The 15,976-nt window shown below is 49.9% G+C and overlaps 1 protein-coding gene across 2 annotated transcripts in view; it reads right to left on the reverse strand.

The window, feature by feature from the left end:
• The window catches only part of rasa3 (RAS p21 protein activator 3), a 138,761-nt gene that overhangs the window by 42,533 nt on the left and 80,252 nt on the right, over nt 1-15,976 (reverse strand). For both annotated transcript variants that reach the window (XM_078221484.1, XM_078221485.1), the window contains exons 5-7: nt 8,605-8,681; nt 4,438-4,518; nt 2,181-2,253 (exon numbers count right to left, since the gene is read on the reverse strand). In XM_078221484.1, coding sequence (XP_078077610.1) covers nt 2,181-2,253; nt 4,438-4,518; nt 8,605-8,681 — 231 coding nt within the window. The remainder of the gene's footprint in view (nt 1-2,180; nt 2,254-4,437; nt 4,519-8,604; nt 8,682-15,976) is intronic.

Here is a 15,976-nt window from a genome sequence, read left to right on the forward strand (position 1 = left end):
CTAATCCTGCTTTCCCCCCATAACCTTTGATCCCATTCGCCCCAAGCGTTATATCCAGCCGCTTCTTAAATACATTCAATGTTTTGGCATCAACTACTTCCTGTGGTAATGAATTCCACAGGCTCACCACTCTTTGGGTGAAGAAATGTCTCCTCACCTCCTTCCTAAGTGGTCTACCCCGAATCCTCAGACTGTGAGCCCTGGTTCTGGACTCCCCCACAATCAGGAATATCCTCGCTGCATCTACCCAGAAGGTGGTGGTGAGCTGCCCTCTTGAGCCGCTGCAGTCCATGTGGTGTAGGTACACCCACAGTGCTGTTAGGGAGGGATTTACAGGATTTTGACCCAGCGGCAGTGAAGGAACGCCGGTATATTTCCAGGTCAGGATGGTGAGTGGCTTGGTGGGGAATTTGCAGGTGACGGTGTTTCCAGGTGTCTGTTGCTTTGTCCTTCTAGATGGCCGTGGCCATGGGTTTGCAAGGTGCTGCCTGAGGAACCCAGTGAGTTACGGCTGTGCATTCCACACACTGATTCGCAACTCCAAAGGGTGGCGAGAGAAGCATATTCACAATGTTTAGGTGAGGCACACACTGGGTGCAGTGAGTTCCTTCAGCCCCTCAAAGGAATAGCATGTATGAGCTGATCACACTTTGCTGTCCACATTCAGAGTGGGCTGAAGTGGAAGTTGGCACTGATGACAGATACAGTGGTCTGATCGTTGATGGCACACGCAGCACAGGCGCAATGGGCCGAATGGCCTCTTTCTGTCCCACATCATTCCGTGACAGCAACTTGCTTTTCCATTGACCCCCTCAAATAAAGCAAGATTCCTCCACGGCATTGACAATGAGGAGGAAAGGCATTATCGGGAGAAATGGGATGGAGAATGGAAGATGGGGAGCATGGGATGGGGAATAGGGCATGGGGAATGGGAATGAGGAATGGGGAGTGGGGAATGGGGAGTGGGAAATGGGGAGTGGGGAATGGGGATGGGGATGGGAATGGGGATGGGGAGTGGGGAATGGGGAGTGGGAAATGGGGAGTGGGAATGGGGAGTGGAAAATGGGGATGGGGATGGGAATGGGAATGGGGAGTGGGGAATGGGGAGTGGAGATGGGGAGTGGGGATGGGGAGTGGGGAATGGGGATGGGAATAGGAATGGGGAGTGGGGAGTGGGGATGGGGATGGGAATGGGAATGGGAATGGGGAGTGGGGAATGGGGATGGGGATGGGAATGGGAGTGGGGGATGGGAATGGGAATGGGAATGGGAATGGGGAGTGGGGAATGGGGATGGTGATGGGAATGGGAATGGGGAGTGGGGAATGGGGAGTGGGGAATGGGACTGGGGAATGGGGAATGGGAGTGGGGAATGGGAATGGGGAATGGGAATGAGGAATGGGGAATGGGAATGGGGAATGGGGATGGGGATGGGGATGGGAATGGGGAATGAGGAATGGGAATGGGGAGTGGGGAATGGGGATGGGAATGAGTAATGGGGGATGGGAATGGGGGATGGGAATGGGGAGTGGGGAAGGGTTGGGGAATTGAAAGGTGAAGGGAAAAAAAACAGAATTCTGAAGGTTTTTGAGGAGGGTTTTGCGAGGAGCGGAGAGATAATGAAGAGTTTCCAGAATTCCGGAGGGCGGGAATTTAATCGCTGCTCGGATCCTGGCCTAGCTGAGTCCAGCGGAAGGACCCGGAAGCTTCTAGCAGCTGGACAGTATGGAACAAACACCCCAAATATAAAGAGAGTTTCCAGTGAGGCAGGAAAACTTTGCTGCCAGTTTGAGCAGTTTGCATTTTGTGCTATTTCAGATATTTCTAAAACACATTCTCGAAACTGGAAACAAAGAGTTTCACAACCGGACTGAGTACCCGCTCCGAGAGTCTGCAGCAGCAATCCGGACGGAGAGGCTAAACACGGAGTAAGCAGCGGGAATCCTCATTGGGAATCTGTACCAGATGTCTGCTGACTTACCCATCCAGCGCAAATCAGGAAGACATTAATAAACGTGGATAACTTTAGTTCCACGAATGTTTATGAAAGTGCTGAAAAACCAGGTATTAATGATTTGTGAAAACACTGAGTTTCACAAAGTTAAACCCAAACTAAACCAAAACCCCCACCACATCCATGTGAAGATCAGATCAGAGATGTTGAAGCAATTCTTCACCTTACCTCAAAATAAAACACTTCTTCGAACTGGGGATTGTTAGTCTTTCGTTTTACTTTTGTTTTCTTCAGCTCAGACCTAGTGCCCAAGACAAAAACAAATGTCAAAACCTTGGTGAACTTTAACCACCTGGAAACATTTAAAAACCAAAAGCAAAATACTGCAGATACTGCAGACCTGAGAGATAATCAGTTGGAGCTGAATACTCAGTAGGTCAGGCAGTATCTTTGCAGAGGGGGAGGTCGGATTACTCACTCGCGTTAGGGATTCTCAAACAGTGGGACATGAACTCAAGACAAGTCTCCATCCTTACCCGGTCTGGCCTACATGTGACACCCGGAGGAAACCCATGCAGACACGGGCAGAACGTGCAGACTTCCGCACAGACAGTGACCAGAGGCCGGAATTGAACCCAGGTCCCTGGCACGGTGAGGCAGCAGTGCTAACCACTGTGCCACTGTGCCCAATCTTGTACACCTCTATCAAATCTCCCCCCAATCACCTTTCTGCCAAGAAAAACAAGCGCAGCTTCTCTGGCGTAACCTTGTGGCTAAAACCCACAGCAATGTGGCTGACTCTCAACTCCCTCAAAAATGGCCCAGCAAGCCACTCACTTCAAGGGCAATTAGTGATGGGCATCAAACACTGGCCCAGCCAGCGACGCCCACATCCCATGAATGAATTTTTTAAAAGAGAAACTGATGGGGTCAGACGCAATGCTAATTTTATACCCTGTCTGACACTTATTTGAAGTAAATAAAGTCACCATAGCCCCAGAAGACCTTAGGCTGTGACTGGTGGTGATTTAACCTGAGGATCACCACACCTCATGCGAGGGGCAACATTGAGAAGGCAGGGCCTTCATGAATAACACCAGCTGGTATGGGAATTGAACCCACACTGTTGGTATCACTCTGCATCACAAACCAGCTGTCCAGCCAACTGAGCTAAACCGACTGCCCATTACTGGGCTGATATTAAACCAGTATTTCACCCTCGAGTCCCCTGGGCTTCCCCACGTGGAGAGTTTGAATACAATCACCTCCTTCACTTCCTGGATTAATCATCCAGTAACACAACCAATACTGCATTGCAGATAGCAGAGTGAAAAACTCACTCGATGCGGCCTCCTCCATGATCATCCTCAACATCGGTGCCCCACAAGGCTGTGTTCTCAGCCCCCTGCTATACTCCTTATACACCTATGTCTGTGTGGCCAAATTCCCCTCCAACTCGATTTTCAAGTTTGCTGATAACACCACTGTAGGGGGTCGGATCTCAAACAATGATGAGACAGAGTACAGGAATGAGATATAGAACCTGGTGAACTGGTGCAGCAAAAATAATCTCTCCATCAATGTCAACAAAACAAAGGAGATTGTCATCGACTTCAGGAAGCGTAGAGGAGAACATGCCCCTGTCTACATCAACGGGGATGAAGTAGAAAGAGTCGAGAGCTTCAAGTTTTTAGGTGTCCAGATCACCAACAACTGTCCTGGTCCCCCCCATCCCGACACTATAGATAAGAAAGCCCACCAATGCCTCTACTTTCTCAGAAGACTAAGTAAATTTGGCATGTCAGCTATGCCTCTCAACAACTTTTACAGATGCACCATAGAAAGCATTCTTTCTGGTTGTATCACAGCTTGGTGTGGCTCCTGCTCTGCCCAAGACCGCAAGGAACTACAAAGGGTCATGAATGAAGACCAGTCCATCACGCAAACCAGCCTCCCATCCATTGACTCTGTCTACATTTCCCGCTGCCTCAGCAAAGCAGCCAGCATAATTAAGGACCCCCACGCACCCCGGACATTCTCTCTTCCACCTTCTTCCTTCGGGAAAAAGATACAAAAGTTTGAGGTCACGTACCAACCGACTCAAGAACAGCTTCTTCCCTGCTGCTGTCAGACTTTTGAATGGACTTACCTTGCATTAAGCTGATCTTTCTCTACACCCTAGCTATGACTGTAACACTACATTCTGCACTCTCTCCTTTCCTTCTCTATGAACGGTATGTTTTGTCTGTACAGCGCTCAAGAAACAATACTTTTCACTGTATGCTAATACATGTGACAATAATAAATCAAATCAAATTAAATCAAATCAAATCAAAATCACCCAGTGGCCAGATACAGGAGTCATTTCAAGGCTGTCGATACAGCAAAGCTAACTGGGAAATGTCGGGGTGCATGGAAATTAAAATTGGGCTGTTTCTGCGGGTGAAAGACAAGTGATAATAAATAATGGAATTTGAATAGGTACCTGGATGGGCTCAAGAGGGTAACTGTTGCATACGGATCACATTGTCCATTGACAATCGGCAAGTCTTGGCACTCGATTACACTGGTTAGAAATGAATAAATAAGAAAAAGATTAATTACTGGAAGCGTGATGATTTTTCCCGCTATCATCCTGTGCAGTGTGTCTGAGTTAACTTTCCGGTTGAGATGACTGTCTCTCCTCCCACTTTCCTTCATCGAGATTTGTTCTTCGACCTGTTTGAATATTTGACTCTCTGAGTCCTCCTGTGCCGCACACACACGAGGCCTCACTCGTCCCGAAACCGTAAAATCCCAACCAAAGTCAACGGACCTTTCCATGCTCCGCCCTTCGCCCGCTCCGATTCCCGTGACAGGCTGGACAGTAACATTCCAGCCTTGGTTCCCACCAAATAGATCCCTTCCCACTTTAAGGGTCTGAGCTGTGACATACTGCGCAGCTATCTCCCTGAAAGCTGCGCGTTCAAGTTCCACTTCAAAGACTTGGAGACAAATACCAATGAGCAATCCCATTGCAGTACTGAGGGAGTGCCGCACTGTCAGAGGGTCAGTACTGAGGGAGTGCCGCACTGTCAGAGGGTCAGTACTGAGGGAGTGCCGCACTGTCAGAGGGTCAGTGCTGAGGGAGTGCGGCATTGTCAAAGGGTCAGTACTGAGGGAGTGCCGCACTGTCAGAGGGTCAGTACTGAGGGAGTGCCGCACTGTCAGAGGGTCAGTACTGAGGGAGTGCCGCACTGTCAGAGGGTCAGTACTGAGGGAGTGCCGCATTGTCAGAGGGTCAGTACTGAGGGAGTGCCGCATTGTCAGAGGGTCAGTACTGAGGGAGTGACGCATTGTCAGAGGGTCAGTACTGAGGGAGTGCCGCATTGTCAGAGGGTCAGTACTGAGGGAGTGCCGCATTGTCAGAGGGTCAGTACTGAGGGAGTGCCGCACTGTCAGAGGGTCAGTACTGAGGGAGTGCCGCACTGTCAGAGGGTCAGTATTGAGGGAGTGCCGCACTGTCAGAGGGTCAGTACTGAGGGAGTGCCGCACTGTCAGAGGGTCAGTACTGAGGGAGTGCCGCACTGTCAGAGGGTCAGTACTGAGGGAGTGCCGCACTGTCAGAGGGTCAGTATTGAGGGAGTGCCGCACTGTCAGAGGGTCAGTACTGAGGGAGTGCCGCACTGTCAGAGGGTCAATGCTGAGGGAGTGCTGCACTGTCAGAGGGTCAGTACTGAGTGAGTGCCGCACTGTCAGAGGGTCAATGCTGAGGGAGTGCTGCACTGTCAGAGGGACAGTACCGAGGGAGTGCCACACTGTCAGAGGGTCAGTATTGAGGGAGTGCCGTACTGTCAGAGGGTCAGTACTGAGGGAGTGCCGCACTGTCAGAGGGTCAGTGCTGAGGGAGTGCCGCACTGTCAGAGGGTCAGTACTGAGGGAGTGCCGTACTGTCAGAGGGTCAGTGCTGAGGGAGTGCCGCACTGTCAGAGGGTCAGTACTGAGGGAGTGCCGCACTGTCAGAGGGACAGTACTGAGGGGGTGTGAATAAAATTGGAGTCTTATAATTTACAATTTGTGGTTGGTTCTGTTGACAAGTTTTGAAATTGTCAAAAAAAAACACTGGTCTTAAATAGACTGAAAAAGAGTTTGGAAATATCAGGCAAAATATCATCGCGTTTGTTAATATTCTGCTCTACAAATTGACATAATTCATGTGTTCTTCCAGTAGTTCTAAGGGAAGATTAAATTTACTTGTGCCCTTCAAATGCAAAGCCAACAGCACTGAGTGCTTGTGTGTGCACGAAGTTGGGGTAGTGCACGTGTGTGTGCCTAAGTGTGTCAGTATGTTTAAGAGTGTGAGTTTAGGTGTGTGCATGAGAGAGCCTGGGTGTGCATATATTTGCCTGAATGTAGACTGTGTGTGAAAGAGAGCGTGCGCATGTGACACTGTGATTGTACATATCTGTGCATGTGTGTTGATGTGTACAGAGAGTGTACATGTGGGTTTCTGTGTGCATGAATGGATGTATGTACATTTTTGAGTTTGTGCGTGTCTGCATAAATTTGCCTGTCCGTATATCATAGAAACTTTGCATTGCAGAAGGAGGCCATTCAGCCCATCCAATGTGCATTGACTCACTGAGTAGATTACCCAGGCCTTATCCCCATGTCCCCACACATTTACCATGGCTAACTGACCTAACCCACACATCTTTGGAGTGTGGGAGGAAACCGGAGCACCCGGAGGAAACCCACGCAAACATGGGGAGAACGTGCAAACTCCACACTGAGAGTGGCCCGAGGCCAGAATGGAACCCGGGTCCCTTGTGCTGTGAGGCCGCAGTGCTAACCACTGTGCCACCCTATGTGCTTGAGTGTGGATGTTTGTGCATGTGAGTGTGTGTGTGGATGTAAGTATGTGTCTCGGTGTGTCAGTTTGTGTCCGTCTGCGTTTATGTGTGACACAGACAGTGCGCGTACCTAACTGGGTGTACATGTAGAGGGATTAATGGGATATGAATCGAGTGCATTAGTCGAAATGATGGGGGGAGATTGGACCGTCTCAAACTGAGCCATTAAACTGCTGGAAGGACATGACATATACAACAGACTCTGATTCACTTTCTCCACTGGCTGTGAACCCATCGACCTGACACGTGAATTCTGCTGAAAATAGATTTCCCATCTGCGGAACAGCGGCCCAGAATTCTGACTGAAATCCTGCGAGGTTTTGGAGAGTTGCTGATGAGGAAATTGTTGTGTAATTTCCAGTGTCCTTCAAGCAGGAGCCCAGTTATCATTTCCTTCCCGTCAGAGCTTTCTGTACAAGTCTGTACTTGTTCCATATCTTGTGTGTGTGGCTTTATCAGCACATTATCCATTCCCTCCAGGATTACTGTCAGGATTTTTACACAATTCGGAAACTGCCAGCAGATTGAAAAAAGGCTTTTTATTTTCCTTTCGAAGGGTGTCCAATCAAAAAAAAAAGTGATGGTGCCTGTTATTCAGTGTTAAACATTTGCGGTTTAGTGTTTTATAATAGTTGGTTTTGTTCATTTTGTCATTTAGACCGGGGACTATTCTCACAGTCAGCTATGTACAGGGAGGCTGTGGTGTGGTGGTATTGTCACTGGGCTAGTAATGCAGACCCCCAGGGTGTAATGCTCCAGGTTCAATCCCACCACAACAGATGGTGACATTTGAATTCAATAAAAATGAAAAGTCTCATGGATCGACTGTCGTTAAAAACCCATCTGGGTTCTTAAGGGAAGTAAATCTGTCATCTTTGTCTGGCCCACAGACTTCCCCAGATCCATCGTAAAGTTTTAAAGTTTATTTATTTATGTCTTAAGTAGGCTTACGTTAACACTGCAATGCAGTTACTGTGAAAATCCCTTAGTCGCCACACTCCAGCGCCTGTTCGGATACACTGAGGGAGAATTTAGCATGGCCAATGCACCCTAACCAGCACGTCTTTCAGACTGTGGGAGGAAACTGGAGCACCCGGAGGAAACCCACGCAGACACAGGGAGAATATGCAGACTCCACACAGACAGTGACCCAAGTCGGGGATTGAACCTGGGTCCCTGGTGCTGTGAGGTAGCAGTGCGAACCACTGGACCACCGTGCCACCCAATGGTTGACTCTTCGAAAAAATGCAAGCCAGGGCAATTAGCGATGGGCAGAGATACCCATATCCCACGAACAAATCAAACAAATGCAAATTTCCCAGAAGAAAGACAGACATGCTTTTCTACTTCCACAATTTTATGATCCCAAAGCCCTTTCCAGCTAAGTGGTGTTGTTGTAATGTAGGACCCTTGGTTCCATTCTCACCAAACACTCAGAACCAGAAAACAATCTGAAATGGTTCTCTTCCTGCTCCCGTACCGTTACCTCTGGTGCCCCCCAGGGATCAATCCTCCCCCTCCTCCCCCCCCCCCATTTCTCATCTACATGCTGCACTTTGACCATCATCCAAAAACAAGCGCTGGCTTTCACATCGAGGCTGGGACCTCAGGAAGACAGAATTAATCAAATAGATTCCTCACACAAACTCCCTCAAGCTCACAACTAAAGTAAATGATAAAATCACACAGCAAATCTCACTGAATAATTGATTAGACCACACGGACAGGTCCCTAGGACACAAAATAAAATAGTAACTCACCGTGTAGCCAACTTATGGCAAATGGTCCCAATATCAGTGATGACCTCACTCAGTCTCAGCTCCAGGTGAACTTTGCCCTGCAACAGTGATCATAATGTGAGTTACACCACGCAGACATCAGCCACAGAAAGAAAATACTGGAACTACTCACTGAAATTTACTTTTTTACCGAAGCAAACACTTGGATTTCTAAACAGTATCATTCACACGCTCCAGAATGTCTCAAAACACTTCAACGGCAATGCAGTCATGGTTATTTTACAGCGAAACGCAGCAGTCTGGTTTTCATTTGATTCTCTGGGGGATCAATACTCACCGCAACACACGGGAGAACCTTCTGCTCTGCTGTGAAATAGTGCCATGAAATATTTCACATCCGTCAGAGAGGTCAGACAGACTGTTGGTTTAGTATCTCAATTGAAAGATTGCACACTTGACAGTGCGGCACTCCCTCAGCACTGACCCTCTGACAGTGCAGCACTCCCTCAGTACTGACCCTCTGACAGTGCAGCACTCCCTCAGTACTGACCCTCTGACAGTGCCGCACTCCCTCAGCACTGACCCTCTGACAGTGCCGCACTCCCTCAGTACTGACCCTCTGACAGTGCGGCACTCCCTCAGTACTGACCCTCTGACAGTGCCGCACTCCCTCAGTACTGACCCTCTGACAGTGCGGCACTCCCTCAGTACTGACCCTCTGACAGTGCGGCATTCCCTCAGTACTGACCCTCTGACAGTGCAGCACTCCCTCAGTACTGACCCTCTGACAGTGCGGCACTCCCTCAGCACTGACCCTCTGACAGTGCGGCACTCCCTCAGTACTGACCCTCTGACAGTGCGGCACTCCCTCAGCACTGACCCTCTGACAGTGCGGCACTCCCTCAGTACTGACCCTCTGACAGTGCCGCACTCCCTCAGTACTGACCCTCTGACAGTGTGGCACTCCCTCAGTACTGACCCTCTGACAGTGTGGCACTCCCTCAGTACTGACCCTCTGACAGTGCAGCACTCCGTCAGTACTGAACCTCTGACAGTGCAGCACTCCCTCAGTACTGACCCGCTGACAGTGCGGCACTCCCTCAGTACTGACCCTCTGACAGTGCGGCACTCCCTCAGTACTGACCCTCTGACAGTGCGGCACTCCCTCAGTACTGACCCTCTGACAGTGCGGCACTCCCTCAGTACTGACCCTCTGACAGTGCAGCACTCCGTCAGTACTGAACCTCTGACAGTGCAGCACTCCCTCAGTACAAACCCTCTGACAGTGCGGCACTCCCTCAGTACTGACCCTCTGACAGTGCGGCACTCCCTCAGTACTGACCCTCTGACAGTGCAGCACTCTCTCAGTACTGACCCTCTGACAGTGCGGCATTCCCTCAATACTGACCCTCTGACAGTGCAGCACTCCCTCAGTACTAACCCTCTGACAGTGCGGCACTCCCTCAGTACCGTCCCTCTGACAGTGCAGCACTCCTTCAGTACTGACCCTCTGACAGTGCAACACTCCCTCAGTACTGACCCTCTGACAGTGCAGCACTCCCTCAGTACTGACCCTCTGACAGTGCGGCACTCCCTCAGTACTGACCCTCTGACAGTGCGGCACTCCCTCAGTACTGACCCTCTAATAATGCAGCACTCCCTCAGTACTAACCCTCTGACAGTGCGGCACTCCCTCAGTACTGACCCTCTAATAATGCAGCACTCCCTCAGTACTGACCCTCTGACAGTGCGGCACTCCCTCAGTACTGACCCTCTAATAATGCAGCACTCCCTCAGTACTAACCCTCTGACAGTGCGGCACTCCCTCAGTACTGACCCTCTAATAATGCAGCACTCCCTCAGTACTGACCCTCTGACAGTGCGGCACTCCCTCATTACTGACCCTCTAATAATGCAGCCCTCCCTTACTACTGCACTGGCTTATCAGAGATGGTGATGCAATCTTTAAGTTCCTGAACTTGTAATTCAGAGAACAGGAGTCCAAACCCCGAGTAAAACAGTTTTAGAATCTGAATTCTGTTTTGAAATGAGAAAAATAATGGAGTGTGAATGGATTGTAAATGGAACACTGGAACTCCTGACCCGTTTCTACTCTAAAAAGCATGAAGTGTCATAAATCACTGCAAATAAATCAACCCTATCTTTCCAGCTCCAAAAACCTGTTCTTGCAAATACCCGGCTTATAAACATTCCCGTCACCGCATGTTATACTCACATCAGCCCCAAGTACTCATCCCACTAATGCGGATTTTACAGACCAGTCCCACATACACTGCCGGTATGGGCTGTGTTACACAGACAGGGGGGAGTCTAACACACCCACTCTTTGCCCCGGGTTCTGATGACTTTTCACAGTGTAGACCACCCACATTCTCTGCCAGTGTCCGAGTGAATTTGCTGCAATAACTTGTGGAACACATCATAACAGAGATAGAGGCTGGAAAGACCACTCACTGCGCACTCACTCATTCATCCTCAAACCAAACAGCAATGGATGACAGAATGTGAAATCAACCTTTCAAGGCAGCAAAGCACAACCTTTCCTTTCAACCAAAGGGTGCAGGGAGTGAGGGGGAGAGTGGGATTAGACTGGGTGGGATGTTAATGGGTGCAGGGAGTGAGGGGGAGAGTGGGATTAGACTGAGTGGGATGTTAATGGGTGTGGGGAGTGAGGGGGAGAGTGGGATTAGACTGGGTGGGATATTAAAGGGTGCGGGGAGTGAGGGGGAAAGAGGGATTACACTGGGTGGGATATTAAAGGGTGCGGGGAGTGAGGGGGAGAGTGGGATTAGACTGGGTGGGATATTGAAAGGTGCGGGGAGTGAGGGGGAGAATGGGATTAGACTGGGTGGAATATTGAAGGGTGCGGGGAGTGAGGGGGAGAGTGGGATTAGACTGGGTGGGATATTAAAGGGTACGGGGAGTGAGGGGGAGAGTGGCTTTAGACTGGGTGGGATATTAAAGGGTGTGGGGAGTGAGAGGGAGAGTGGTTTTAGACTGGGTGGGATATTAAAGGGTACGGGGAGTGAGGGGGAGAGTGGCTTTAGACTGGGTGGGATATTAAAGGGTGCGGGGAGTGACGGGAGAGTGGGATTAGACTGGGTGGGATAATAAAGGGTGTGGGGAGTGAGGGGAGAGTGGGATTAGACTGGGTGGGATATTTAAGGATACCCACTTTAACACTCAGTGAAAAACGTGATGTCCGTTTTTGGAAGAATCTTTGACTTCCAAAGGTTGATTTATTTGCTGACATCTAAAGATAATCAGGACTTTATATAAAGCCTGAGTAAGTCTCCAGTGGGAAGCTCTGGGCTTCTTGCAATCGGAAAGATGTGTGAATTGAGGGGGTACAATGTAGTTTCACCAGAATGCTGATCACTCGATCCATTTATAATGGCCCCCTTCTGCACTGTCGCGATTCAATAACATTTCAGAACTGGTTCTCTGGGTGTTTGAGGGAGGAGGGGCAGGGGGGGGAGGGAAATAAAGGAATGCGGGAATGGAATGGTTACATGGGAAAAGGATACACTCGGATAAAATCCATCAAAGACTGGCTGGGCTATTGGTGAGCTCCACACAAACACCCCGTAAACTACTCAGTCAGGGTGATTTTCTTTCCTAACTGAATGAGTAATTTATCAAAATTACACAGAATTGGGTCATACAAAGTAGGAAATAACTATCACTGTCAGAGTCCTGGAACTCCCTCCCTGACAGCACTGTGGGTGTACCTACACCTGATGTGGAAATGCCGTTGTTAGAGTGGGGTAAACACAGTAAGAAGTTTAACAACACCAGGTTAAAGTCCAACAGGTTTATTTGGTAGCAAAAGCCACAAGCTTTCGGAGCCTTAAGCTCCTTCTTCAGGTGAGTGGGAATTCTGTTCACAAACAGGGCATATAAAGACACAAACTCAATTTACATGAATAACGGTTGGAATGCGAATACTTACAACTAATCAAGTCTTAAAGGTACAAACAATGTGAGTGGAGAGAGCATCAAGACAGGTTAAAGAGATGTGTATTGTCTCCAGACAGGACAGCCAGTGAGATTCTGCAGGTCCAGGCAAGTCGTGGGGATTACAGATAGTGTGACATGAACCCAATATCCCGGTTGAGGCCGTCCTCGTGTGTGCGGAACTTGGCTATCAGTTTCTGCTCAGCGACTCTGCGCCGCCGTGTGTCGCGAAGGCCGCCTTGGAGAACGCTTACCCGAATATCAGAGGCCGAATGCCCGTGACCGCTGAAGTGTTCCCCAACAGGAAGAGAACAGTCTTGCCTGGTGATTGTCGAGCGGCAATTATCACCAGGCAAGACTGTTCTCTTCCTGTTGGGGAACACTTCAGCGGTCACGTACCTACACCTCACAGACTGCAGAGCTTCAAGAAGACAGCTCACCATCGCCAGGGCAATTAGGGATGGGCAATAAATGTTGGTCTTGCTAGCGACACCCACATCCCATAAATGATTAAAAAGAGAGGAGAGGGAAGGAGATGGTGTGGATGAACTGTGCAGAGTGGTTCCCTTTGTGTCAGTGTCAAATACACTCGGACTCTGAGAACTTCGCACAATTCCCACACTGACAGAGAGGAAGAAACAGCAGACACTTTACAAACTCGTCCTGTCCACAATGAAAGAGCCCAGAAAAAAATTAACGGGTGAAAAATGGACAGAGTAGTTCAGAGGCCGGGAGAGTTGTTTTGATTTTTATCTGCTGCGATTTTGTTTGTTGTAACTGACCAAATATTGGAGCAAAAAGAAAATCTCTGCAAAATAATCAATGAAACATTTTGAATTTTAATATTTTTCCTCCCCAAAACATTAATTTTCTGTTGAAGGTTTTACCCACAAACATTCATCTTAATTCTGTGACACATTGGCTAGAAGCCCAGTCACAACTGGCAGTTCGACACCTAGACAGTTTCCAATGGGAAACACCTGCCAGGCGCTGAGGTTGACATCCTGACTTGCCAGTACACTGCTCGGGATGCTGATCCTGCAGTTATCAGCTCACCTGACTGCTCTCGCCTACAACTCCACAATCTGATGACTGCTTTAAATTCACCTTGCAAGAGACCCTGGGTGGGCTTTTCCCAATCAGCCTCCCGCAGGCTTGGTGGCGGCCAGGAGCGGTGAATCCAGCTGGAGGCAAAAAGTCGGAAACCCGCCGGTGTGAAATCTCGTTGCAATTCTCCCATGGCAGGTTCGTGGCAGGTCGACCTTCCCGATAGCTGGTGGGGCAAATGCCATTTGCATTCATTTATATCTCACGAACGCCCACCAGAATCCCGTCAGCCCTTCCAAACATGCGTCACACCAGCGAGACATCCCGGGGGTGGGAAACCCGATCGGTAATCAGTGACATACACAAGGTGGTCCTCAGTCCACCAGCGACTCCGGGGTAAGTGCAACAACTTCCTGCCACAGCGCTGCGCTGCTCCTGATCCGCTGTTCCCCACTCTGCCGGGACAGACCGGTTCCTGCCTCCATCTCCGTGCTGAGCTTGTCTTCATGGACAGCACCGTGCTGCTGGACCCGCTGACCCTCCTGTGTCACCGTCTCAGATCAGTACAGAGCCTGGAGCTGGGGGGGTCCAGGGGTCTCCATCCCTCTGGTGCTACACACCAGTGTCTATCTGGACAGCACCGTGCTGGGGGACTCATACTGCCACCACACAACGGTCCGAGTTTGACCGGGGGTGGAGTGCGAGGTGAGATCGGAGGTCTGGGCCTGACGAAGGAAGGGGGGCAATGTGGAAGGAGGGGTGTGCATGGAGAGAGGGAAGGGTGAGGGTTCACGATGGCAGGTAGAGGGGCAAGGAGGTGGATGAGGATGATGAAGAATGGAAGGCAGAGGGAGGACAGATGGGGAGGGGAAGCTGCACCCCGACAAAGCTGCAGGAAAAGCTCACAGACCAGAGGGTCAAAGAGAAACCACATTGTTCACTGGAAGGGGATGCACAAAGACTCCAAATGTGGGTAGAGGTCCCAGCGGGGTATGGGCATCTTGAGGGTGATGGTCTGGGGGGGGGGGGGGGGGGGTTGAATTGGGGAACAGATTTCTCCTTGAAGCTGCCAGCCTTTTCCCTCTGGGTTGCTGACATCCTGCATGGTGACGACAGCTGGGCTGGAGAGAGTGATGTGAGTGAGCTGGACTGGGTTTTAAATATGGCAGCAGGACCTTCGAACCCACCAGCTGAGGGCAGGGGGGACGAATCAGCTGCCGGCCCACCAGGACAGTCGGAGGGAAAGCCACCTGTGCGTAATTAATGAGATTGCAGGTGGAGAACCTGGTGCGAGATCCCAGCATCCTGGTCAGTGGGAAAGGCACCCCGGAGTCACCCCCACGGCACTGGCTCAATGGACAATTCCGCCCAGTGAAATGTATCCTGTCCCAATGTTGTTCCAAATGACGGCTGCAGATGGAGTCGGCTGGGAGGAGACTGGGCAGAGCTGTGTGTGGACATCAGCATGGACCAGTTGCCTGTTGTGTGCCATCGAACTCAACATAATCCTGTGTAACCATTCAGCAACACCAGTGCCGCTCACAGCACAGGGCGGGCGGTCTCTGGGTTCATATACTAATCAGAGACAGGGCTATCAATGCGATCATTCTATAATTTATCGTCTCTTATTGACTGAGGCTTCATGTCATGAACAGTGGTTGATTAATTACTCCTGTTGATATACGCTACAAAGAAACAGTGGATTGGCAAGGCAGGAACGGGAAACTCCCACAGGCTGTGGTGAGATTTAAACTCATCTTCCTGAACCATTGGTCCAGGTTATCAGCCCAAAACGTGACCACCCATGTCCCAGATGCTGCCATTTCCAGTCAGACAATGCAGTGTGAAGATTCTTCCTACACTTTCCTCATCATCAGACAGGTAAAGATTTATTCACTTGAGGCAGTAACCTATGTCTGGGAAGGAAATTTATACATCTATCTGCAGCACGGAGCGAAAACCACTATTCACTTGCCGGGAACCAATCAGAAAGCATGTTCTTCACTGCTGAAGATGAGCCCTGGTGAGTTTCTTTCTGAAGATTCTCAATGAGAATCCTCACCCAGTACCGCAGAACAGGCTGAAAATACAGCCAGCTGTGTAAAGCTCGCAGAGTTTCAGATCTGTTGTGTGCTGTTAGCCGGGGTTCAGTAGCAATCTTGCCTGAGGGGGGAGGGGAGGGGGGGAGGTGATGAGTTCAAATCCCACTCCAGAGACGTGGGCACAGGATTCAGACGGACATTCCAGTGTGGCAGCACAAGGGTGTGCTGCATGGTCAGAGATGCTTGGGGTAAATTTTCCTGTCCCGTCACCATGGGAATTGTCGCGGGCAGGACGGGTAATTTGATGAACAGTTGAAAGGTCCGTT

This window comes from Mustelus asterias, chromosome 10 (assembly GCF_964213995.1).
Source record: "Mustelus asterias chromosome 10, sMusAst1.hap1.1, whole genome shotgun sequence".
Classification (NCBI taxonomy): domain Eukaryota; kingdom Metazoa; phylum Chordata; class Chondrichthyes; order Carcharhiniformes; family Triakidae; genus Mustelus; species Mustelus asterias.